Raw genomic sequence first — 23,747 nt, forward strand, 5'->3', positions numbered from 1 at the left:
AAGTCTTTTTCGGGCTTTTCCCAGGAAGTATCTCAATTTTTAGAAATTTAATAAAATGTATCTTTTTTTTTGTATAATATTTGTAATACTCCTGAATGATTTATCAATTTTCTTTCTTTTCCTTATGGAAATCGGTCCATAGGTTCATTGAACCAATTTAGTTATAATATTGTTTATATTATTTTATAATATTATAACACAGTATAAAAACATTATGATTTAGTGTTTTTATACAAATTTTATAAAATCATTATGTTTATAATGTTTTAACACTATGTTTTAGTGTTTTTTTAGTATTGTTAAAAATCATATTAAAAATATTATAATTGAATTGGTTTTTAGAAAAACAAAAGACACAATTAGGGAATTCTAAATTCTAAAAATGGGTCAGGAAAGTCTTAAAAAGAAAAAAAAAATTATATATATATATATATATATATATATATATATATATATATATATATATATATATATATATATATATACTTTAAAGATTGTGTTTGAGAAGAAAATACATGATTATGGTTCAATGAAATTATTAGTAATAGCTTCTTTTCTTCTAGAAAAATCTAGAAAATTGATTTTGCCACAATAAATACAAATTTAAATGTTAATCCTTAGTTTATTTGACCTAAGGATCATCATTTGCATATTGCTAAACTGTCACTATGTATAGGAGGTGTACATGTAATTTTAATGTTCTCAGAGCGGATACGTATTATTATACCTGACACGGACGTATGCGCAAAGACTAACAGATGCACTCGCCTTCTTGTTTGTGGTTTGGTAAACCTCTTCTGCCGTTTCCGTTTGGTCTGGCGAAGGGCCTCCGCATCGATCGATCGATCGGGCTCGCAGTCTCCTCCTCTCCTAAATCTTTCTCGTATCGCACCTAGTCGTCCTCGTCGGCGATTTCTTGTCGATCTCGAATTCCATGGATTTGGTTGAAGCATGGCGATTGGTCGACTGGGGGCAAGAGGGGTACCCGACGTACGAGGACTTCGTGGCGCTGCCCTTCTTCGCGCTGTTCTTCCCCACGGTCAGATTCTTCCTCGATAGGTTCGTGTTTGAGGTCAGTCATTCGTGCCTCCTGCTGTTTCCGCTTCTGCCATGCCTTGATTCATGAAAACGTACGCTTCGGTCGGATTCTTCTCCCAAAAACGTTTCTTGACGTCGGTGTCTGTTCTATTTTTCTTAAATTTTGGTGTAATTGATTCAAGTTTGGTCTTTAATCTCTTTGCTAATCTCTTCTCATACTGAGAACAGCTGTAGGGACGCGTGTGGAGGAAGTTGCTTGAGCAAACGTTGGAAGCTTCTTTTTGTTTGGGTTTTTTTAACTTCGATTAGGGCTTTGTTTTTAGCTCCGACTTAATTATCGATAAACATTTTATAGAAGTGTAAAAGGATTCATATGGAGCTTGCTTTTTCTCAAGGCTATCAAATTCCATTTTAGTTAGAGAAGCCTGGGTTAATGGATGGAGCAAGTGTTGTACAATGTTTGAGTCTTTTTTTTAACCTCCCGTTGACCATTTCTTTGTACTTAAACCTTTTTTTTGGTTGATGTTCCTTGATACTCATACTCTAATTTTGAATTTCTGTAACATAAAATGACTTTTGTGTCTTTTGGATAGCATTTTGTTGCATAAAAATTCATCTTAGTTTTATATCTTAAGATAATAATTAGCCAATTCTAGGTGTTTCTTATTCGGAGTGTCAACTCTGTTTCACCGGTATCAGCAACTTTTTCTCACCTACCTTTATTCCACGGAAGGCATGGAAATGGTTTTGGATATCAGGACATGAATAAAATTGTCAAGCACATAATGAAAATTTTGGAAGGCTGTAATTACAGATTTGGACTACAATCGAGTCTTTTCCTTCCAAGGAAAAGGCTGCATATGTTGATTCACTTGAAACCCTGCATTGGTAGGAGCCTTGTGCTCAGGAGTCAGGAACCAGGACCAACCTTTTTATATTTAATTTGAAAAGGCCAGAATAGCTGTGGCTTTTAGCACAGAGGTACTAAGGTTATGTAAAACTAGGCTGAATTGAATTGAATTTTGCTAAAAGGTTTGAAGTGGCTTAATTATTATCTCCAATCTAAAGCCTTTATGGTATGACTCCTAAAAGAGATCTAAAGTTTTTCCATCTTTTGCTGACATAACTTTTTTTTTTTTTTTTAGTAAGGACATGCACCCAATGGTTTTGTACATGGAGCGAAACACTGGTCCCTCAATTATTATATACTGTACTAGTTATGTATTTTTCCATAATGTATTGACCATAACCAAGAACATTAGGATTTTGATTATTGTTTTATATTTCTCCGTAATGGTATACCATGGTACACTATACCATACTGACAGATACCATATCAATCTGAACACTTACAAAAAAACAACACAGATGAGTATTTACTTAATACATCTTGGTTGATTGATATTAACTGGTTTTAAAGAGAGTATTACTGAGACTAAATCTTGTTATTCCACCTAACATGTGAGAGATTCACAAATAGTAGAATAATCAGACTTATGCTAAAAAGATTGAAGAACGTAATAAACACCAAAGACTAGATAGAGGATAGGATGCGTGGAAATATGGCCTTTGCCTTCTGGAACTCCTATGAGTATATTAAACACATACTGCCAGGAAGTTTTTCTTCTGTTTTAGATACACACTTATATGCTCAATGTTAACACTGGGATCAATGAACTTGTAAGTACATCGCCGTGTGTTTGGGGTGCCAATACCACATTCTACTGTTTTTTTCTTTTTCAATGGTTCTAATTATGTCAACATGAGGAATAAATCAGCGCCATCTGAATTAACTAGGTATTGTAAGAGACAGTTGATTAATTCTATTTAAATTCTAGTTTGGTATATGTGTTTCATTAAGCTGAGGACTTTGTTGAATATTTGATATCAAACTGTTGGTCATAATTTAAGCAATTTCTGGAACAATTAAACACAAAAAATAATTGTTTTCCCTGCTACATGTAAATTTTGACCAATCTAGTCATGGATCATCTGTTTAACCTATTATGGATTCATGTTGGTACTGATTTGTGGATTATCTTCTCTTCGTACTATCAGGTACATGTTGCTTATTATGTGTTGGATAATCTTTTTTTTTTCTTATAGAAATTAGCAAAGCGACTTATACCACAAAAATCAAGTGAAAAGCTCAGCACCGGAATAGATAGCAGGAGAAAAAAGATCAATAAATTTAAGGAGTCAGCTTGGAAGTTTGTTTATTTTCTTTCAGGCGAACTTCTGGCTCTATCTGTTACATATAACGAGCCCTGGCTCACCAATACTAGATACTTCTGGGTAGGGCCAGGGAATCAGGTCTGGCCAGATCAGAAGATTAAGTAAGATATTTTTATAATTATTTGCTTGTTAGAAATAAGCATTCATTGATGTAGCATCGTATTGTATTAACTTTAACAATTTATCATTTCCTGATTTCCAGATTAAAACTTAAATTTGTCTATATGTATGTTGCTGGCTTCTACACATATTCAATTTTTGCACTTTTGTTCTGGGAAACAAGAAGATCAGATTTTGGAGTATCAATGTCTCATCACATGGCAACTGTTGTTCTCATTGTGCTGTCTTACATATTCAGGTTAGTCTTAATGATGGAGTAGGCAGGGTTATCCGCTGCCATTTTCTATTTTGATCATCCTGTAAGGCCATTTACTTCATTGGAATAGTTTGAGATCGCGCTGAACTGCTCATGTTTTTGGATGACTTGGCTAGCTTAATTAATTTGAATTCTTATGATGACTTAGTTGACTTGTTTTGATATTATAAGTTTCTTTGACCTCAAACAGGTTTGCTCGTGTTGGTTCAGTTGTTTTAGCCATTCATGATGCAAGTGACGTATTCTTGGAAATGGGGAAAATGTCTAAGTATGGCGGTTGTGAGCTGCTTGCTAATGCAACATTTCTTTTATTTGTTGCTTCATGGATAATTCTTCGTCTTATATATTATCCCTTGTGGATCCTTCGAAGTACAAGGTTAGCACCAGTTTCTTATGCAAGTGCTATCAAATGGTAATGTTTTATGGAAATTCTGGTCTGCTAGCAGTTTCAAGTTTTATGGACATGAACTAAGGACATGATGGCAGTTGGTGCAATCTGTTCACGTCACTGTAACTTTTGAGCCTCAAACTAAAGGAAAACCAATTTGCAAGTAGGGACTCTGTTATTCTGAATTAAGAGAGAATTACTTGCTCATTTTGTTATAGATGTGGGATCTATTGGGTGGCTATCTTGAAGGAGAATGTGAGATCTAAGGGGATAACTTAACCTCACCAGAACTTTTTAGCCTCAAACTAAACGGAAATCTATTTGCAAGATTAGGGATTCTGTTATTGTGACATAAGAGAGAATCACTTGCTCATTTTGTTATAGATGAGGGATCTATTGGGAGGCTATCTTGAAGGAGAAGGTGAGATCTGAGGGGACTACTAAGTTGTTGAACTCCTCTGACACATCTTCGTACTTCTGTTCTCTTTAATAAAAATGAAGGAGAATGGAGAAATAGTTTCGATAAATGGAGAGCAAGTCTAAGAAGCATGTAGATTATTTATATGATCCTGGATGTCTTTAATAGACCTTTATGCTGAGATGACTTAGGAAACCTTTTCTTTCTTGTTCATTTATTTACAATCAATGTTTAATTTACTTATGTATGAATTCTGGATACTTCAAAATAGTGTTACACACACAACCAAAAAACTTTCGGATCGGAGTCTTTTTTTGACGTTAAAACTGGTAGCATAAGGTGTAGACTCCCTAAAGCATGAGTATATATCACAGATTTGCAGATGCTTACCATAACGAGGCTGACTCTTGTCATTCTTAAAGTAATGAAGAATGTAATGGGATCTTTGCTTAGAATGAGAATAATTCTAGTTAACACTTAGAAGATGCAGATTGACAAGAAAAGAGAGCAGTTAATTGAAATGATCATTAAATAATTGGAAGAGGTTGTGGAAATTATCAATCTAATGGAACAGAGTCTTGCTGGTAATTGTCAGTAAAAGCAGATGTTATATTGTAGTTCAAGCTTCTCTCTTAAAGGTATCTTGGCTCAGTAGTTGTCAAAGGAAAACATATATACATCAACTGCTGAGGTAAATGTAAGCCTTTTAATGATTTTGGCCTTGAAGATTATTCAGGATCTTTCTATTGCATTCAGAATGCATCTTGGAGAACATAGCTGTTAGCCGAGCATTCGTTTTCGTGTATGCCTACGGGCAAGTAAAAGATTAATCCCTCTTTCTTTTTTTTTTTCTTTTATACTTTTACAAGCAGAAGACACAGTTAGTAAATTCTATATGATATACAGTTAGACCAGAGTTTGTCTATGTTGTTCTATTGCCTTATTGCCTCTTGCATGACAGTTACGAGGTTCTCTTGACTTTGGACAAAGAAAAACATAAGTTTGAAGGACCCATATATTATTATGTCTTCAACACACTTCTATTCTCACTGCTTGTTCTTCATATCTACTGGTGGATATTAATGTTCCGGATGCTTGTGAAACAAATCCAATCAGGACAAGTTGGTGATGACGTTAGATCAGGTAAGTGCTGTTTCTTTTGTTATTTCATATGAAGCTTCCCCCAACCAGATGTTTATCCACATTCTATTAATGAATGGTGGATATAAAAAGATACAGTTAAGGCATTAAAGTCAGGTTCTGGGAGCTTTACAAAATTTTATGGCCTTTAGGCATTATAATGTTGTATGGCACGGCATTCTTTTCTATTATTATGTATTTTTAGAATGCTCATTCTCTAATTTTTTGCTTTCGGTATTCTTGTACTGTGTAGATTCTGAAGATGAAGAGCAACATGAAGATTGATTCGGGGTGTTCAATAATACATGTTGTTGCGTAGCCCAAAAAGTAAATATTTCATGTTCATGATGTCTATGTGCTGATTTGCTTATGTTGCTTTTCTTACTAGATGAAACAGCGCAGATAGTAAACAAGAAAACATTGACTTGTTTTATATTTCCAGGTTAACTTCAGACTAAGCTTCAGTTTTCAGAACCAGTAATCTTCTTGTGTATTTATCTTATTTGTAACTTCTCATTGGAGACTACTCAATAATGGAACAACTCTCCTATATTTATTCAAGAAACAAATAGGAAGCAGGATCAGACACTGCTGATATGCTAGATGTTAGATTCACTGAAAAAGGTAGTTCATTTGATGCTCCCAAGTGTGCCCTTTGTGTATGGTAATATGAATTATAAATTGTGACCAGCTGAAAATATTTGTGCTTCTTTCTAACTCTTTCCTGATTCATTTGATCCTCAATTGGGCGTAAAGGAAAAATATTGCTTTTTAGATGGCTTATCCCTTGAGACATTTGCATGTTAAAATGATCAATAGACATTGATTGCTGATAATCTGACATTAATAGCTTGAAGGTACTGCATTTAATAAAAAGTTTCTCTTTATTTTTTTAGTCTATCTTTACCAATATTATCGTTAACTTTGTCCAATGTTGCCTTAATATTATCCATTCTTCTTTTGCCCAACACCTTACTGTAAAATCTCTAGTGTGTTGCTCTTATTAGGTCTTGATAAATTTGTATTATGACATTATTCACTAGCTTGATGGTTCTCAAGTTGACTTTCTTTTTTGGAAGGATCGAAATCTTACTCTTGTATCTGTTGGAAATTGAGATCTTTGTGCCACGTGAACTTAGAACCTTGCTAGAAGTTCACAGAGATTGTTCATATGGGTAGTAAAGTTGTTTGATCCTAAAATTAACACTTACCACTAAGAAAAATACTGGCTTTTGTTCCCTTCTTCTTTAAGAAGTTTATAGCTCATATCTTTGTTGAAGATGTGCCAAATATTTTTTACTCATCAGACAGTTCTAAATGATTAGGTTCTCTCATCTTGAAGAAAATTGAAAACTTTGTGAAGTTGGCACCTGCACCCAACTTTTTTGACCTAGACATTTTCCTTTTCTCTTTTGGAGGGGGTGACAATGAATGATGCTTAGGTTGGAAGCTAATTGTTCAACCTGCCTGACCCTCAAATATCAATTTGCTGCCCACTTTAGTCTACTGCAGAAAATTAAGTTAGAAGCATTTAACAAAAATAAGGGACAGAAGTACATCAGAGGAGGTGATAGGAATGACACAGTTTGCTGAGCAACAAATAAGTTACAGGTCTACATCTTTGTCCATGCCTTCTTTCTGTATAATAGGTGTATCCAAATCATCCACCTGTGTCTCATTGGTTACAAATTCTTGGAGATTTATGTTTAATAAGGAGGCAGGATGTGTAGCTTCCTTTTGGGAATATGCGTGTTAAAGCCTATATGTTGGTCAGGAATCACCATCTTCAACACACAAAAAGAAAAAGAGTTGCAAAACAAGTGTAAGGTCTTTTTCACAAGACTAATTCTTCAAAATTATGTAAATAAAATGTCATGCATCGCATGCTCTAGAAATGGAGTCATATTAACATCCTACTGCCTCACAAGTTAAAGACTGTTGGTGGAGGATTGAGGGTCATAGAATGAACAACAAGCTTGCAGCCATTGGCCTAGTATTTGGTGGCATTGGAGTGTTCTTGCTCATTCAAATCTGTATGTCTTGGAGAGCAACCAGAAGAGGTTTCTTGGGTTTCAGCAGCTTGTCTACACCTGCTGATGCATCAGAGGGCTTATCCCTGCAAGTCCTGGAGAAGCTCCCTTGCTATGCTTTTGAAGCAGTAGAAGAGAACATCCATTGCACAGCTGACTGTCCTGTGTGCCTGGAGAACTTTGAGGTGGGTGATTCCTGCAAGTTGCTTCCATCATGTAGTCATAGTTTCCATGCACAGTGTTTGGATACCTGGCTGCTGCAGAGGCCAAGCTGCCCGGTATGCCGGACCTCTGTGGATGGCCAGAGAGGAAGGAAGGCCACCCAGGATGGTGGAGCCAGAATTGACATGGGGCAGGTACAATGGTTCTTAGGATATCAAGTTTAGTGTAGCCAAGCACTCTTTGAGCAAGAAACTTGTTATAGAGTTAGCTTGAGTATTAGAGAACAGTAAACATGATCTCATATTAGATGTTATTGTTGCCTTTGCATAGCTCATTCTTCAAGGTTTACCAGGTTTAGATCATTTACTGTGGAGTCTTTGATGCAGAGTTGTTACTAGCTCATTTTACAATGAACTATGCAAAAGGACTTGCTGTGGTCTTTTCAATTTCATCAAAGTTTGATATCAGACAAATTAGAAATGCTTGAGAAAGGATTCCATGCTTGAGAAGTTTCATAGTCTCAAATATTCAAGATGTATATTAACAGTTCTATTTGTATTGTAGAAGGATATATATGTTGATCAGCTTCATCAGCTTGACAAAAATCTCCCTACAGAGAGGTTAGATTTCATGCATTTGTAGAGGCTTCATTGCCTGCAAAATTTATGGTCTGGTTGCTGAAGAAGATTGCTGTGGATTTCAAAGAAAAGGAAAGAGAGAGAGAAAATAGATGCAAGATTCTTTTCTTCCTGGAAGAAATATTAGTAATGCTGCCAATGTTCAAGTGGCTTATGGAGGATTAAGTGTCAATGAATTATAAGGCTATTTTAGCAGTATTTTACTGTGAGGTGTTTAATCCTTTGACATATTATGATTGAACATGATTAATTATTAATCAGATAACTGCATTTAGATTATCTGACATCTCCAGTCTTAGGAGTGTATCTCTCTCATATGCTCTTGTGCTCTATGATCCAAAGATGGACTCATTGGAATAGCCCTTTGATGAAACAGAATCAAAGGGAAATGATCACATATAACCTCAAAAAGAGCACAAGAACACAGTTAAATTCTAACTGGTTGCTACAATTTCTACAAACAAATGCATCTCTTGGTGCATCATTATATATGCAACAAAACCTAAGGGTAACACTGATATTATATGATATATATATATATATATTGAAATATCATAAATTATTGAAAATATATCTATAAATATAAAATGTTGTTCTTGTAATTATTGATTTAATTGTACAACTTAGCCTCTAGATGCTTTCCTGATGTGGTATGTTTAATTTTTTTTTACCATCTCTAATAGCTAACATTATTTGTGTGGCATAAATTTTGATTAGATTTTATGTTTCTAAGTTTCGACCGATCCAAAAATAATATTTATATCAATTAAGGATATATTTGACTGGAGCATGATGAAAATTAAAAAAAATATATGTTATTCTTAAACTCATTCATCGAAATCAATTTTCTATTTTATTGAAATACTCATCAAACATAATAGTAAATAAATAAAAACAAGAGACCGCCCTCTAAAGATCTAAATATATGAATTCATGAGAAGTGTCACTACAATATTCCTCCACAGAGAAGAGAATATATATTGTTGGACGTAGTTAATTAAGGTCATGAGCTTAATACTCACATCAATGACACGACACGATAAATCCTTCATCATCACAATTATAAAAGCAGGATGAACGGCTTCATAACGTCCACATCGTACCATCATTCGCGGCCGTTGATGTCGCGTCCGTTACCCCAAGGCCGCAGCCCCTCCTCGTCTCGTCAGGTGCTCCGTTCCCGGCTGACAACGCGTGCACGTGATGCCCGCCTCTCTCCCTGGATCACGCCAGACAAGTGTCGCAGCGGCCGCTCCAGTTGCCGACCACCACGCAATATATCACCACCACCACCCTCCTCCTCCTCGATCACCACCCAGAGTGAGCTGGTAGAGAGAGGAGGAGAACTAACAACATTTAATGGCGACGCCATCTGAGTCCCATGTCGCATTGGATAGACGGGTTAAGGATCACGCCAATAAGACTCTGTTGCAGAGCAATGCCCTTTACCAGGTTCATCTCTTTCGTAGACTCCAGGAAACTTCTCTCTCTCCCTCTCTCTCTCTCTCTCTCTCTCTCTCTCTCTCTCTCTATATATATATATATATGTATGTATGTGTGTGTGTGTTTGATCTTGCATGATGTGCGGTACAGTATATACTGGAGACCAGCGTGTACCCTCGTGAGCACGAGGCCATGAAGGAGCTCCGCCACATCACGGCCAAACACCCCTGGTAAGCTCCTCCGGCCTCAATCCAATGTGCCTTCGTTCCCTCTTCTGATAGCCTCGCATCGAGCAGGAATGGCATGGCAGTAGCTGCAGATGAGGCGCAGTTCCTGAACATGATGCTGAAGCTGATGAACGCCAAGAGAACATTAGAGATCGGCGTGTTCACCGGCTACTCCCTGCTCGCCACCGCTCTCGCCCTACCTGAGGATGGCCAGGTACGTGGGTAGATCACCCACCGCTCGCACAGAAATCTCTGGGATGAAGCTAGCTTACACTCTTTTGTAGATATTGGCCATCGATCCGAATCGGAAGAACTATGAACTGGGACTCCCCGTGATCGAGAAGGCAGGGGTGGCTCACAAGATCGACTTCCGTGAGAGCCAGGCTCTACCCGTCCTGGATGAACTGATGCAGGAGGTAAGAGAAAGATCGATGAACTCGGCCATGTAGGGTACACGGATTCATACTCGGTTGGTACATCGGTGGTGCAGGAGAAGTACAGGGGATGGTTCGACTTTGTGTTTGTGGATGCAGACAAGGAGAACTATATGAACTACCACAAGAGGGTGGTGGAGCTGGTGAGGGTGGGCGGCGTCATCGGCTACGACAACACACTGTGGAGCGGCACCGTGGCGGTGGAGCCGGAGTACCCTGTTTTAGATTACGTCATGGAGATGAAGGACAAGTTCCTGGAGCTGAACCGGCACCTCGCCGCAGACCCGCGCATCGAGATCTGCCAGCTCTCCATCTCCGACGGCCTCACGCTCTGCCGCCGTATAAGCTGATCGCCACCCGCGAGCTCTCGTGTTCGGATCCCTCGACCGCCGGTGCAGGGGACAAAGACAAAGAAATAAAGCTGAAACGGAGGGCGACTGAATTCGAGTGATCGTTGAGTTCTTCCTTGGAATTCGACTGAATTCGTACGCAAATAATCTAATCTCGTCTATTCCCAATGAAACATCAACAAGTTGGAATGAGAAAAGGGTTGATGGATTGGGATAGTAAGAATGTTGATCTTGAAAACGATTCTCCATTTAACAAGACAAATTCAACATTTGTGAAGTGTTTTTCGCTCATTTTTTAATTTCAAAAACACCGAAACTCTATTACATACAAAACACTTTAACCCAAGAAAATAGATGATAAAAAAATACTTGTAAATCTTACTCATAAAATATTTATAATTCTTTTATTAGTAGCTATAAGGATATATTCGAAATTAGTTAGAAAGGTTTTAATAATTTATATATATATATATATATATATATATATATTTGGAGAAATCATCCTAAGATTTTACTCTCATTTTTAATGAATTATATGGCATCTTAGAAAACATAAACATAAAAATAATTGATAAAGAAAACATGTGAATATTCGACCTTTTGCCACCACAGTCAAACCGAAGCCATTGACAGCTACAAAGCTACCATATTTTTATCCACCCAACAAGGAAGACTCTCTCTCTCTCTCTCTCTCAATTCTTGAGTGGCCAAATGTTTCGGCCAATACAAAACGCGACAAACCCAAGTCCATGACTACCGGCCGGCAACGCTGTTCCATCCATTTAAAGCCCCTCCCTGTCCTCGTGCGATGCCTCCGAGGCAGTACTCCCCGATAGATCTCTTCACAAACCTCCACACAACCAAAGCAAGAACATAGTAGAGAAGGAAGCCAAGTAGCAGCAGGAAGAGAGCTCAAGCTTGTCTCGGTGCAGTGTCCAAAGGTACACACACCTTCATCATCACCATGAATTGCCAAAGCATCCGGATTCTTAGCCAGTTTATTTATACATAGATTAAGTTTCTCAAAAATAAGCATAAAGAGGCCGATCCAATTCTCGATTATTTCATCTATTCGATGCTTTAAAGGGTTGATTATGATGTACAGAAAGAAGGAAATTTAGCTTCTTAGGAGGCAACCTTTTTTGTCAGTTCCAACTCCTTATAGTTTGAGAGACAAATACATCTATTTTCTTGTATTATGAAGGACAAACTCGAACACTAGCAGAGAGAGTCTTCTACAAGTCTTGGGATTATTTTAAGGATAAATTTACATTTTGTTTGCCCTCTTTTTGGTGATCCTTCTCTTCAACTTTACATGCAGAATAGAAGTGATCATTTGATGGTGGAATATACATCATGACAACAAAAGGTTACTGACTTGACCTTTCTTCATGTCAAGCTCCTAAATCAACAATTTATTTATCAGATGAACTTATGTGTGGAAACAGCAGGCATATGGATTCTTATAGGTTCCTTACTTGGGGTTGTGATTCTAATACTAATCACATCATGGCATTTGCTAAAAGGAAGAAGACATCAATCTGATGATACCCCTGTGAAAGATGAGGGTATGCATATATGCTTCTCCCGTAGCACTTACATCGGCTATTTCATGTCTTCAAACCATGAAAATGATCCTTGTACATTACATCAGTAGGCTTTGCAGCTCCCAAGGCATTAGCATTCAAAGATTTTGGCTGTAGAAAGATGTCGGTCAAGGAGATCTATGCTGCCACAAATAACTTGAGTGCTCTAAATTTTATCGGTCAGGGTATAGCCGGTAAGCATTCATACAATGTTGCGAGTTCATGCAATGTTGATTTCTGATTGGTTTTCTACTTGCCAGGAAAGGTGTACAAAGGTGTGCTTCCAGATGGATGTCATGTTGCCATCAAGCATATCAAGGATGGCTATGCAGAGACATTTATGAGAGAGGTCACCAGCCTGTCTCATATCAGGCATCCAAACCTTGTTGCTTTGCAGGGCTATTGCGAAGAAGAAGACGAGTGCTTCCTCGTGTATGAGCTGTGTACAAATGGAAATCTGTCGGAGTGGCTCTTCGGTGTTGTGTTCTTGAATAGGCTTTTCTTCTCTTCTTCTTCTTCTTCTTCTTCTTCTTCTTCTTCTTCTTCTTTCTTGAGAAGCTGACCATGATCGACAATGTGACAGGAAAGGATAAAACCCTGTCATGGACTCAGAGGCTGGAGATCGCGATTGGCAGTGCTTGTGGCCTTTGGTTTCTGCACACATATCCTGAAGGCTGCATCGTTCATCGTGACGTGAAGGTTGGCTGCATCTTTCTCCTGACTGTTCTTTCTAGGCCACATTAATCGACAGAATTATCTGACGTCAAACATGCAGCCGACGAACATACTCCTTGGTGCTGACTTGGAAGCAAAGCTATCAGATTTCGGTCTCTCCAAAGTAGTAGATGTAGGTGAGTCACACGTGAGCTCGGAGGTGAGAGGAACCTTCGGCTACGTCGACCCAGAATACCGTCAGAACCACCGAGTCAACGCCGCAGGAGATGTGTACAGCTTCGGCATCGTCCTCCTGCAACTCCTCTCAGGGAAAAGAGTCGTCAACCTGAACGTAATGAGAAGGCCGACGTCGTCGAGTAGAATGGTCAGCTCTACCGTCTCTCCACCCTCCATAGATGTAGTACTCTACAGCTGACGAAAAAGCTTCCCACCGCAGCCCAAGATTCTAACACGAGGTGAAGAGCTATCCGACTTCGCTGATCCGCGACTGAGAGGAGAGTACTCCGTCGAAGCTTTTGAGCTCAGCCTCAAGCTGGCTCTCTCCTGCGTCGCGCACAAGCAGCAGCGTCCGTCCATGGAGCAGGTCGTCGCGAGCTTAGAGACGGCACTGCAAATCTCCACCACCACCGAGTCATACAGTCTCAGTATCTACTGATTGATGTCTCGTACTTCTGTGCATGCTTAATCCACACTCATTGTAATCTGAATTCAAACACTCAAACGAAGAGCTATCAGAACCTTATCCGAGCTGAGCTAATTGACACAAACAGCTCCAACGATGAATCCAAAGAAGAAAGTCGTATCTATCTATCGAACTTCCTCAGTGTTATCCACTGATACGTATTAATCTATCCGTGAATGTTGTTGACCTTGAAACTAGAGGCATTTATAGACCCAGTAGTTGCTTCCACGTGAAGCTTCCGAGAAGGGTGGTGGTGGACATCAATCGATGCCTCCGGCGACAATTAATCCCTTCTTCTCCTGCCAATTCAAAGTTGCAGACTGAATCCGAAAGCACTATCAGATTGATCTAATCATCGCTGCCGTCCACTGTATCTCCGGTCAACACGATCATAAACGCGTTATTCTGGTTCCATTATTGCTCTTGTCATATTTCGAGATGCTGCAATTGTTGGAAGCAACTCAGGAAGAAAGAGGGAAGCGATCGCGAGGTGGGACGCCGGTCGCTTTGCGTGACAGCGGTGGATGAGATTTCATGGCGTATGCTTTTGGATCATTCACATGCGTGACCTCAAGTCACGGATCACAATGCCACGATGCCACGCTCCGATTAGGAGATCCACCGAAGACTCGACGACAGAGAAGCTGATGCGACGATGGCGAAGGATATTTTAGGTGCATTATGTTTCTATTTCTTTCGATTCATACATGCCCGTTCATCCGAAACACAAAGTGGTGGGTCCCACGAGGATCTGCTAGGGGGTCCCACTCGGATCCACGGGTATCTGCCGCGGGTCCCGCTTCCCGGCCAAAAGTGAAGAAGAACATATTTTTCTCGTTTGCAATCATTGAAATCTATAGTTTTCTACGTTATTTTTCAACATATGAAATGTGATCTTTGTTGATGCATATGTGCTGTAACAACAACACATATGAGATGTGAGAGCAAAACGAACGATCAAAGATTTGACTTAACAGATAAATATAATTTAACTCGATAGAATCTAACCCACGTCATATGTGCTGTAACAACACATATGAGCTTCGGAGTTTCCCATAGATATATGTGAAGTTAGATTTCATGGTATGTTCCCTCATCTCCATGATAATAACTCGGTCCCTCTGTCTAAGATGAGAACCAAAGCTTCTGTCGATCCTTCTTCCGCGCGGTGGAGGAACAGCGGAGCCCACCCTGCGTAGTAGACGACGACAAGGGGCAAGAAAAAAGAAAAGGCTGTATCGAAGGTTGGACTGGTGAGAGAGGCACGTATCCCGAGTGACTCCCACCAGCAAATCTACTGCCCGCTACTGCTTGTTGTTGGCTTCGTCATCTCCAACATGCACCGAGAGGGACACCGCCAAGTCGCCTTCCACCATCTTCCTCATCTCCTCTCTCTCTCTCTCATTATCTACCGTGGATTCATCAGTTACATCATACATCCCTCGTGCTCACTCCTTTGAGAGACAGAAATCTTCGTGACTTAATTTTCCCAGCTTTCATTAATATATATATATATATATATATATATATATATATATATATATATATATATATATATATCAACTTTAGAAGGAATTCAGTACATTGAGCTTTAGATTTGACAGCCTTTCACCATCTCCATCGTCTGCAACATATATATATATATACACTAATATTTTACTGACTATTTTCAGCTTCAGAAATCTTGATCTTTCCAGCTTATAATAATAATAATAATAATTATTATTATTATTATTATTATATACATGAATTTGGCATTGATATTTTGCAACCTTTCCACGACTGCAGGATGCTTAAATATATACCACTCTAGGATGAATTCCATGACTGTATCATGAACTCCATGACCGTAGCATGAAGTGAGAGGGAAGGTGGTGGTGGTGACGAGTAGGAAGAGAGGGAGAGAGGGTGGAGGGCGGTGGGAGGGAGGCGGAGGGAAGCGAGGGATGACGAGGTGAGAGGACAGGCTTATCCAGACTTGATGCCAGCGAGGTGGAGGCCGCGTGGTCGGGCAGCGGCGTGCAGTCGCAGTCACCCTCAATAAATCTTCTCATTTTCCTCTGCAGCAGAGAACAAGGACGCGAGAGAGAGAGAGAGAGACAGAAGAGAGAAGCGTGTGATCACAGCTGTCTTGAATCGTAAAAAGGACTTCCTCGACGTCGGAGAAAAGTCATGCTGAGGCATTAGATTTGGTTGACAAAAATTGACCTCCGTTTGTCTCAGATCACATCAGATATATATATATATATATATATATATATATATATATATATATATATATATATATATATATATATGTCGATTGTGACAAATAATAACGTAGGCAGAAATAAACATCTCTAAATTTGCATATGAACCAAACATACAAAGAAAACCAATCCATTTCATTTTCATCTTCAATCCAATCAAATGATAACTTACATTATTTCTAACACAACAATAGTACCACATAAAATTAATGTAATAGTATTCCACATAATTCCAATTGACCCAATCCAATTCAATCCATCCAAGTAGGGTTGCCCACCCCATCTTACATAACATAGCTGCCCCTGCCATGGTCACAACTTGATGTCTTAACAAGACTAAGAAACTCAATGTATTTATGTGTTCTAAATGGTTTGATTCTTTTATTGTCCTCTCCAATTGATGCTCATTTTGTGTCCTTGTAAATCTTCCAACTCTTTTGTCAACTTAGTTTTTGTACATGAATCATGGATCCCCTCATCTTCCAATTTGTAGCATTGTTTATGCTATGCTGTTCATGCTTTTTAATTCTTGGATTAACAAATTATGGTGGGGTTTTTATATGCTTTCCTTAACTTTGAAACTTGTGGTCAATCTCTCCAAAACACATATATTCTAATAAATATAAGAAATTGCACACATTTCTATCTAATTTTGTTAATTGATCTTTTTGATAATTAGATATGATATGATATGATGCTGAGGCACAAAGACCTCTATTATATATTTGTGAGCTTTCTAGAATATATATTTTTTTCTTTCTATTTTTGTAATTTAAATTATTCGTTAAATATTATTATTATTTTTTAAAAAAATATTTTTAGTAGAGTTTTACAATTTGTATTATATCATTTTATTTTTGTTGCTAAAGTGATTCAATTTAATTCATTGCATTAATTCTTAATGCACTGAATCGGACCAAAAGATAAAAAAGATTGTAAAGGGAGGAAGGAAAAATAAATGATGGATAATATAAATATTTTAAAAAGTAGGGATAAACGAAACGTTTCCTAACAAAAAGCCAAAAAATATATATTATTTTATATATATATATATATATATATATATATATATATATATATATATATATATATATATATATATATAATATCGAGTACTATAAAAATAAGAAAGGCTGCATTAATTGCCTTCCAATTCCATTTCCTTCCTTTCTTGCCGAACGTTTCCTTCATCCCACCTCTCTCGCTCTCTCGCCCGCATCGCCCAACACCGCCACACAAACCCCCCCGCCCCCCCTCCGTCTCCGAGCGCTCTTCGACCTCACCGACAAGGCTCGCTCATTTCTCCCCGACCGCCATCGATCGCCGCGCTCCGAGGTACGTAGCCACGCACTCCGTCCTTCCCTTGCTCGGCTTCGATGTCTGCGTCTTTGAGTTGCTCGGTGGTCTCTTTCTTGATGGATTGTGTTGTCGTTGTCTAGCTGTCGGCCGTGTTCTGGCTTCCTTGAAGTTTCTTGCAGTGTGGATGTAGTGAAAGATCTGTGTTTTTGAAGGTTGTGCTCGCGAAGGGGAGGAGTGTGAAGTTCTTTTTGTGGGTCGTTTTCTCTTGGTTTGCATCTTCTTGAATCCGCGGAAAGTGTGTGGATGGAGATGGGTTCGTCGCAACCAAGAGAATAATCCGAGGAGACGAGGAATTTTGTTTTCTCTTTTTTTTTCCTATAAAAATCTTTAATTTGCATACGTAATTTGTGATTGTTTTGGATTTCTTGCTGTGTCTATGGAAAGATGAGGTGGCCCGAAGAGGATAAGGACGTCATTACTGAAGTCGACTCTGTTTCCTGTTTCTTTTATGACCCTTCTCTTTAAAGTACAATCTACCATGAACATAGTTTTCTGTTAGACTAATCTAAATTAAATGTATGTATTTAAATCTCAATGAAAATTATCTTCGTTAGAGGACAAAATTTCGTTTTCTCTTCTCAACCTGTTAGAAAAGCTGTTACTAATGACGCAATGATCTCAAAAGACATGTCCTTTCAGGCACGATCTGTGTCATTCTATATTCTGGTTTTAATTGATCATGAACTTGGATATTTATAATAAACCACCAATGCCATTTGTGAAATATATTTACAAAGAGAAGCTGATATGGTGCACTTGGTTATCTGGTCTTTCACAGCTTCTTCATCATCAAGTTGGAGGGTGATGAACAGAACTGGAGCTTATGATAAGTTGTACGCCTTTAGTTTCATGTGTCATGATCTCCTATGATTCTAGGGTACTGGAGGAAGTCCAGGCTGATGAATGTTTATAACAGTACACAAGACAGATTTGTGTATGTGTTTGATGGATGATTTTACTATTTTCCTTTGTTTTCTTCTGTTTTGGGTGTTGGGCTTTTGTCAGTAGTAATTGGCCTGTGCATCAGATTTGAGAGCAATCAGGACCAATAATTCTGCATTTTTCCTTGAACTGAAGGATCTGTTTTTTTTTTTTTTTTTCTCATTACAGAGTTAGGTTTGTGCATATGAGGATCGTGGGAATCTGATGTTATGTAAATTACAGACTGGTTTGAATTTTGTAAAATTATGTAATTATCAAAATTTCTTATGCTTGATGTAATTATCAAAATTATGTACATATATTCTTTTGGATTGTAATGAGATCTAACAATAAGCAATTAAATACGATTTTTTTGCCCATCAAAGCAAGTTCGATATGATGTTTCAGTTTTGCTTACAATGAGTTTTCTGATTTGAATTTCATTTTTCTTTCACTTCATCCTCCATTCTAGTAATCTTGAAATATATTTTACTCCAAAGTGTTGATGTACGTTAATCTGTTTGTCTGATATATATATCTTAAAACTCTGCATTCTTTCTTGTGTAAATTTTCATGGTTATAGTAAAGATCTAATAATCTGCAAAACAAGTTTTAATCTGACAATTGTTTTATAAACACTTAAGATCTCTATTATGTAGTAGCTTGTACATGATATTATTATTGAGTGCAAGTACCTATCTTGTAGCTGACAATAAGTTGTCGAGTATTGTTGGATTTTCTGGAATAGCCATGGCTTCATCTGAAGGATATCTAGCTAATTCCATAAATCTGGATCATGTTGAGTCTCGTTTGATTTGGGAGTGTGCATTATTTTCCTTTGTAGCTTTTCTTAAGTTACTAGCTTTTTATTATTGTTCTTATGTGTTATCAAGTTATTCTGTCCATAGTGTCACTGAAGATACTTGGTGTTTGTTCTAGAGCAGAGGTAAAGTAATTATGATTTTATTATGAAAGCATAAATGGAAGGCCGAAGAATACATCATAGCTCAAGTAGTTACAATTAAACTTGAATAAAATCACACACAATAAACATTCCATAGTTGAATATTGGTTTTTTTTTCTTCTGAGGTACTCCTTGTCAGTGTATGTTTATTGTGGTTGTTTCATGTGATCATACATCTAATGCAATCTTCCATATCATCGATAAATATGACCACGGTGACTGGTTTATGACCCTTAGGTTGTTGATGAAAACAATCATGCAATAGGTAAGCACTGAGATCTCTAGGAATCCAATGTGATACTTAATTCAGTTGTTAATTATGGAAGTTTTCATTCGTGACTTTAATAAAACATTTTAGTAGTCATAATTTTGCTTCTCTGTATGTAACGTGACTTATTTGTGCATGCACAATGCTGAAGCTTTTATTCAATAAAATGTTATGAAGAACAAGGATCAATGAGCATGTATTGGTTTCATTGACATTATTATTGATGCTTAGTAAATGCATGGTTAAATCTCGATTGGGTACCAATATTGGACCGACCATATTGGATGGTGGTACAATCTGTCTTGTCTGGTATTGTTGAAAATAATTTAATAAAAAATAAATAGCAGAATGTACTAAACTTAGTGTACCATTACCAGTTGTTTGTTGGATTGTCTAATACAGGATGGTATATATTGGTCCTACTGGTATTTAAAAATCATGAATAGAGAGTCTATTTCTCTTTTGGCTGCACGATTTTAGTAATTCTGTTTACTGTTCTCTTATATGTCCAGTCTGTTTGCTCTTACAGGTTTAGTCTGGGAGCGCATACAATCAAACTCTACAAAAATTTGAGGTAGTAAATTGTCAATTGGAACTGGGGGCTTCTTGCGCCAGTCTTATTGACTAAAGAACCAGAAAACCTCGAGTGATATGTTGTCAAAATCATGTGCCAATCTTTTAGAATTGGGATCTGACAATACAATGGACTTCAGTACTTCTGTTAAATCACTTCCCAGAGTGATGACAAGCCCAGGAATAATAAATGACTTAGATGAAGGAACCAGCACTAATGAAGATTCATGTTCTTCTAAATTATCATCTCAGGATCGCAAAATAATAGTAGCAGACTTTCTTCCGCTAAACTCTATGAAGGACCAAGCAACTGGACAATGGTGCTTCACATGGGATCAGGACTCACTTCTGCTACAACTGAAAGATGGATTTTCTTCTGATACTGAAGTCATATACGTAGGATGTCTGGATGCTGATATAGATATTAGTGAGCAAGAAGAAGTTTCTCAAAAGCTTATGGAAGAATACAAATGCATGCCAACATTCCTCTCACCTGAACTCTTTCAGATGTACTACCATGGGTTCTGCAAGCAGCAATTATGGCCTCTTTTCCATTATATGCTTCCTATCTGCCTTCATAAGGGTGATCTCTTTGACCGATCTCTTTTTCAAGCCTACATTTCAGCAAATAAAAAATTTGCAGAGAAGGTTATGGAGGTAATTAATTCAGATGATGACTATGTGTGGATCCATGATTATTATCTGATGCTTCTTCCAACATTCTTAAGAAAACGACTGAATCAAGTCAAGATTGGTTTCTTTCTCCACAGCCCATTTCCCTCATCAGAAATATACCGGACATTACCGGTCAGAGAGGAAATACTCAAATCATTGCTTAATGCTGATTTAATTGGCTTCCAGACATATGATTATGCACGTCACTTCTTGTCTTGTTGTAGTAGGATGTTAGGACTGCATTATGAATCCAAACGTGGTTATATTGGACTTGAATATTATGGTCGCACAGTGAGCATCAAGATTCTCTCTGTTGGTATACATATGGGCCGGCTTCAATCGGTACTGAATCATCCTGCTACAGCTTCAAAAGTTCAAGAAATTGAGAAAAATTTCAAGGGGAAGAAATTGCTACTTGGTGTGGATGACATGGATTTATTTAAAGGCATTAGCTTAAAATTGCTAGCTTTCGAGCTTTTGTTGGAAAGACATCCAACTCTAAGAGAAAAAATTATCCTTGTGCAGATTGTAAATCCCACAAGAAGCATGGGAAAAGACGTGAAGGAAGCAATAGAAGACACATTGTTAATAGCTGAAAGGATTAATAATTCCTATGGTACTCCAAGCTATGAGCCGGTGGTGCTTATTGACAAGCCTATACCTTTTCATGAAAAAATTGCTTTCTATGTGGCAGCAGAATGTTGCATTGTAAATGCTGTTAGGGATGGCATGAACTTGGTTCCCTATGAGTACGTAGTTTGCAGGCAGGGAACTGAGGAGATGGACAAATCTAGGGGTTTTCATGTTGGCTCTACACACACAAGCACGCTTATTGTATCTGAGTTTGTTGGTTGCTCTCCATCACTTAGTGGAGCCTTTAGGGTCAATCCTTGGAGCATTGAGGATGTGTCTGATGCTCTATATCGATCAATTAATTCAGGAGAGACGGAGAGACAAATGCGACATGAAAAACATTATCGTTATGTCAGCACCCATGATGTAGCTCACTGGGCTCGCAGCTTTTCTCAGGATTTGAAGAGAGCATGCAAAGACCATTACAGTTGGAGGTGCTGGACTCTTGGATTTGGCCTAAATTTCCGTGTCCTATACCTTTCACCCAATTTTAGGAAATTAATGTTAAATCATCTTTTTTCTTCCTACAAGAATACTCATAGAAGGGCTATATTTCTGGACTATGATGGCACCATTATGCCTGAAGCATCTGTTAACAAGACCCCAAGACAAGAAACATTATCTATCCTGGATAGCCTGTCCACCGATCCAAATAACACGGTGTTCATTGTCAGTGGAAGAGGCAGGGCATCTCTTGGTGAGTGGTTTACCTCATGTGAAAGCCTGGGAATTGCTGCTGAACATGGCTATTTCATTAGGTACATCTTAGATAAGTTCATGCTTCCAAAATTTGCAATTTATGCTGTTGTCTCATTTCCTTGATTTGCTTCTATTATTTCCCTTAGGTGGAGAAAGGATGCTGAGTGGGAGTCCAGTTCGCTTCTTGTTGACTTAGACTGGTTGAAGATAGCAGAACCAGTTATGCAGTTATATACTGAGACCACAGATGGTTCATACATAGAACTAAAGGAGAGTGCAATTGTATGGCATTATCAGTATGCAGATCACGACTATGGTTCCTGCCAAGCGACAGAATTGCTGGATCATCTTGAGAGTGTTCTGACCAATGAACCAGTGGTGGTCAAGAGGGGTCAGCATATTGTGGAAGTAAAGCCTCAGGTACATACTTTTGTTGCGGAAGATATGTTCGTCCTATTTCTTGGGTACTTTCTTATTGCTCTTCCAGGAATTAACAATATGTTTCTGCGCAGGGAATTGGTAAGGGGCTGGTTGTGGAGAATCTTATTGGGACTCTGAACAAGTGTGGGAAGCCACTAGACTTTGTGTTGTGCATCGGGGATGATCGATCTGATGAAGACATGTTTGAAAGTATCAACAGTATAGCTTCAAGTAATCTATTTCCTTTTGTCCCCGAAGTCTTTGCATGTACAGTTGGTCAAAAGCCAAGTATGGCCAAATATTATGTTGAGGATACCGATGAAGTCATAAGGCTATTACAAGGAATTGCTTCAGTTTCAAATCAAGAGCATAGGGTTACATACAATCAGCTTCCCATAGAAAGGTCAAGTTGAGGTTGTTTCTCTTTTTACCAGGCTTTTTGTCCAGTTTCTGTTTAGTAGAATCTGTGCATTCTGATGGTCTCTGTTTGCTGACAAGATTTAGGCCTTCTTCCTTGCCATCCTCCAGATTGAATGACTTTAAATGCTTCATGCACCTAAGGCAATTTTTCTAACCAATTCACAAAATATTATCGTATTTATTGAAGGCTTGGATGCTGTCGCCATTGTTTTGTACAGATTGTGGTGTGTTCTAAAGATTGATATAGCCATCTGTGTATATAGTCATCTCAAAACTTAAATGAGATATGGTAATAACTTCCATTCATTTCGATATGTGTTTATTTGATTTTATTTCTACTGTTGTAGTGATGTTGCTTTGTTGTGGATGTTTCGGTTCAACTGGAACTGAAAGGAAGACTTTGGAGTAAGTTCATTGAAAGAGAGATGAAATGGATTAGCAGAAAGAGAAAATATGTATGTGGAGGTTTTTTGTTCCATTTTCTATTCAAAGGGATTTAAAAGGGCATTTTTTGTTCCATTAAGTGACTTCCCTAGCAACATTGGTTTGAAATCTTAGAAGGCTTGCCATCTATGCTGATCATATGAAACATAAGGTTGGAAATATCTTGATAGGAGAGAGATTGATGGGGAAACAGATCTCTCTGTGCAGGCACCAAGAGAGATACTAACAAGAAACCAAAAGTTGACTGTCATTTTCTTGGACCCCTCTTCAATCATATCCAGAATCTCATGATTTAACATG

General features: G+C 38.0%; 5 protein-coding genes across 10 annotated transcripts; all 5 read left to right on the forward strand.

Annotated features, from left to right (window-relative positions):
- Positions 1–757: 757 nt before the first annotated feature.
- On the forward strand, positions 758–8,709 carry LOC103995204 (ASC1-like protein 1). Of its 6 annotated transcripts, none has more exons than XR_010498402.1 (7): positions 762–1,072; positions 3,145–3,374; positions 3,476–3,631; positions 3,840–4,025; positions 5,417–5,598; positions 5,849–6,219; positions 8,352–8,709. XR_010498402.1 is itself a non-coding variant. In XM_065161375.1 (7 exons), exons 1-6 carry the CDS (start codon positions 935–937, stop codon positions 5,878–5,880), a joined length of 924 nt encoding a protein of 307 aa, XP_065017447.1. In that variant the 5' UTR covers positions 762–934; the 3' UTR covers positions 5,881–5,922; positions 8,352–8,709. The 6 variants fall into 6 exon arrangements, 4 of the variants coding, with proteins under 4 accessions (XP_009414016.3, XP_065017447.1, XP_065017446.1 ...); XM_065161375.1 differs by having other exon boundaries at positions 5,849–5,922; XM_065161374.1 differs by lacking the exon at positions 8,352–8,709 and having other exon boundaries at positions 5,849–5,922; positions 6,038–6,305.
- Positions 7,559–8,785, forward strand: LOC135587041 (E3 ubiquitin-protein ligase ATL23-like). Its single transcript, XM_065161690.1, has 2 exons — positions 7,559–7,981; positions 8,687–8,785. Exons 1-2 carry the CDS (start codon positions 7,559–7,561, stop codon positions 8,783–8,785), a joined length of 522 nt encoding a protein of 173 aa, XP_065017762.1.
- A 916-nt stretch (positions 8,786–9,701) lies between these two features.
- On the forward strand, positions 9,702–11,029 carry LOC135644359 (caffeoyl-CoA O-methyltransferase-like). The gene is made up of 5 exons (XM_065161863.1): positions 9,702–9,877; positions 10,019–10,098; positions 10,165–10,309; positions 10,380–10,511; positions 10,586–11,029. The coding sequence occupies exons 1-5, from the start codon at positions 9,785–9,787 to the stop codon at positions 10,877–10,879; spliced, it is 744 nt and encodes a 247-aa protein (XP_065017935.1). The 5' UTR covers positions 9,702–9,784; the 3' UTR covers positions 10,880–11,029.
- A 1,276-nt stretch (positions 11,030–12,305) lies between these two features.
- On the forward strand, positions 12,306–13,963 carry LOC103995469 (probable receptor-like protein kinase At1g30570). The gene is made up of 6 exons (XM_065161691.1): positions 12,306–12,447; positions 12,546–12,659; positions 12,726–12,941; positions 13,049–13,164; positions 13,241–13,504; positions 13,577–13,963. The coding sequence occupies exons 1-6, from the start codon at positions 12,306–12,308 to the stop codon at positions 13,793–13,795; spliced, it is 1,071 nt and encodes a 356-aa protein (XP_065017763.1). The 3' UTR covers positions 13,796–13,963.
- A 3,336-nt stretch (positions 13,964–17,299) lies between these two features.
- LOC103995202 (probable alpha,alpha-trehalose-phosphate synthase [UDP-forming] 9) lies at positions 17,300–23,189 on the forward strand. Its single transcript, XM_009415739.3, has 4 exons — positions 17,300–17,406; positions 20,113–22,222; positions 22,310–22,583; positions 22,676–23,189. The coding sequence occupies exons 2-4, from the start codon at positions 20,235–20,237 to the stop codon at positions 22,994–22,996; spliced, it is 2,583 nt and encodes an 860-aa protein (XP_009414014.1). The 5' UTR covers positions 17,300–17,406; positions 20,113–20,234; the 3' UTR covers positions 22,997–23,189.
- The last annotated feature ends 558 nt before the right edge of the window (positions 23,190–23,747 follow it).

The sequence above is a fragment of the Musa acuminata genome, chromosome BXJ3-8 (assembly GCF_036884655.1).
Source record: "Musa acuminata AAA Group cultivar baxijiao chromosome BXJ3-8, Cavendish_Baxijiao_AAA, whole genome shotgun sequence".
Taxonomy (NCBI): Eukaryota; Viridiplantae; Streptophyta; class Magnoliopsida; order Zingiberales; family Musaceae; genus Musa; species Musa acuminata.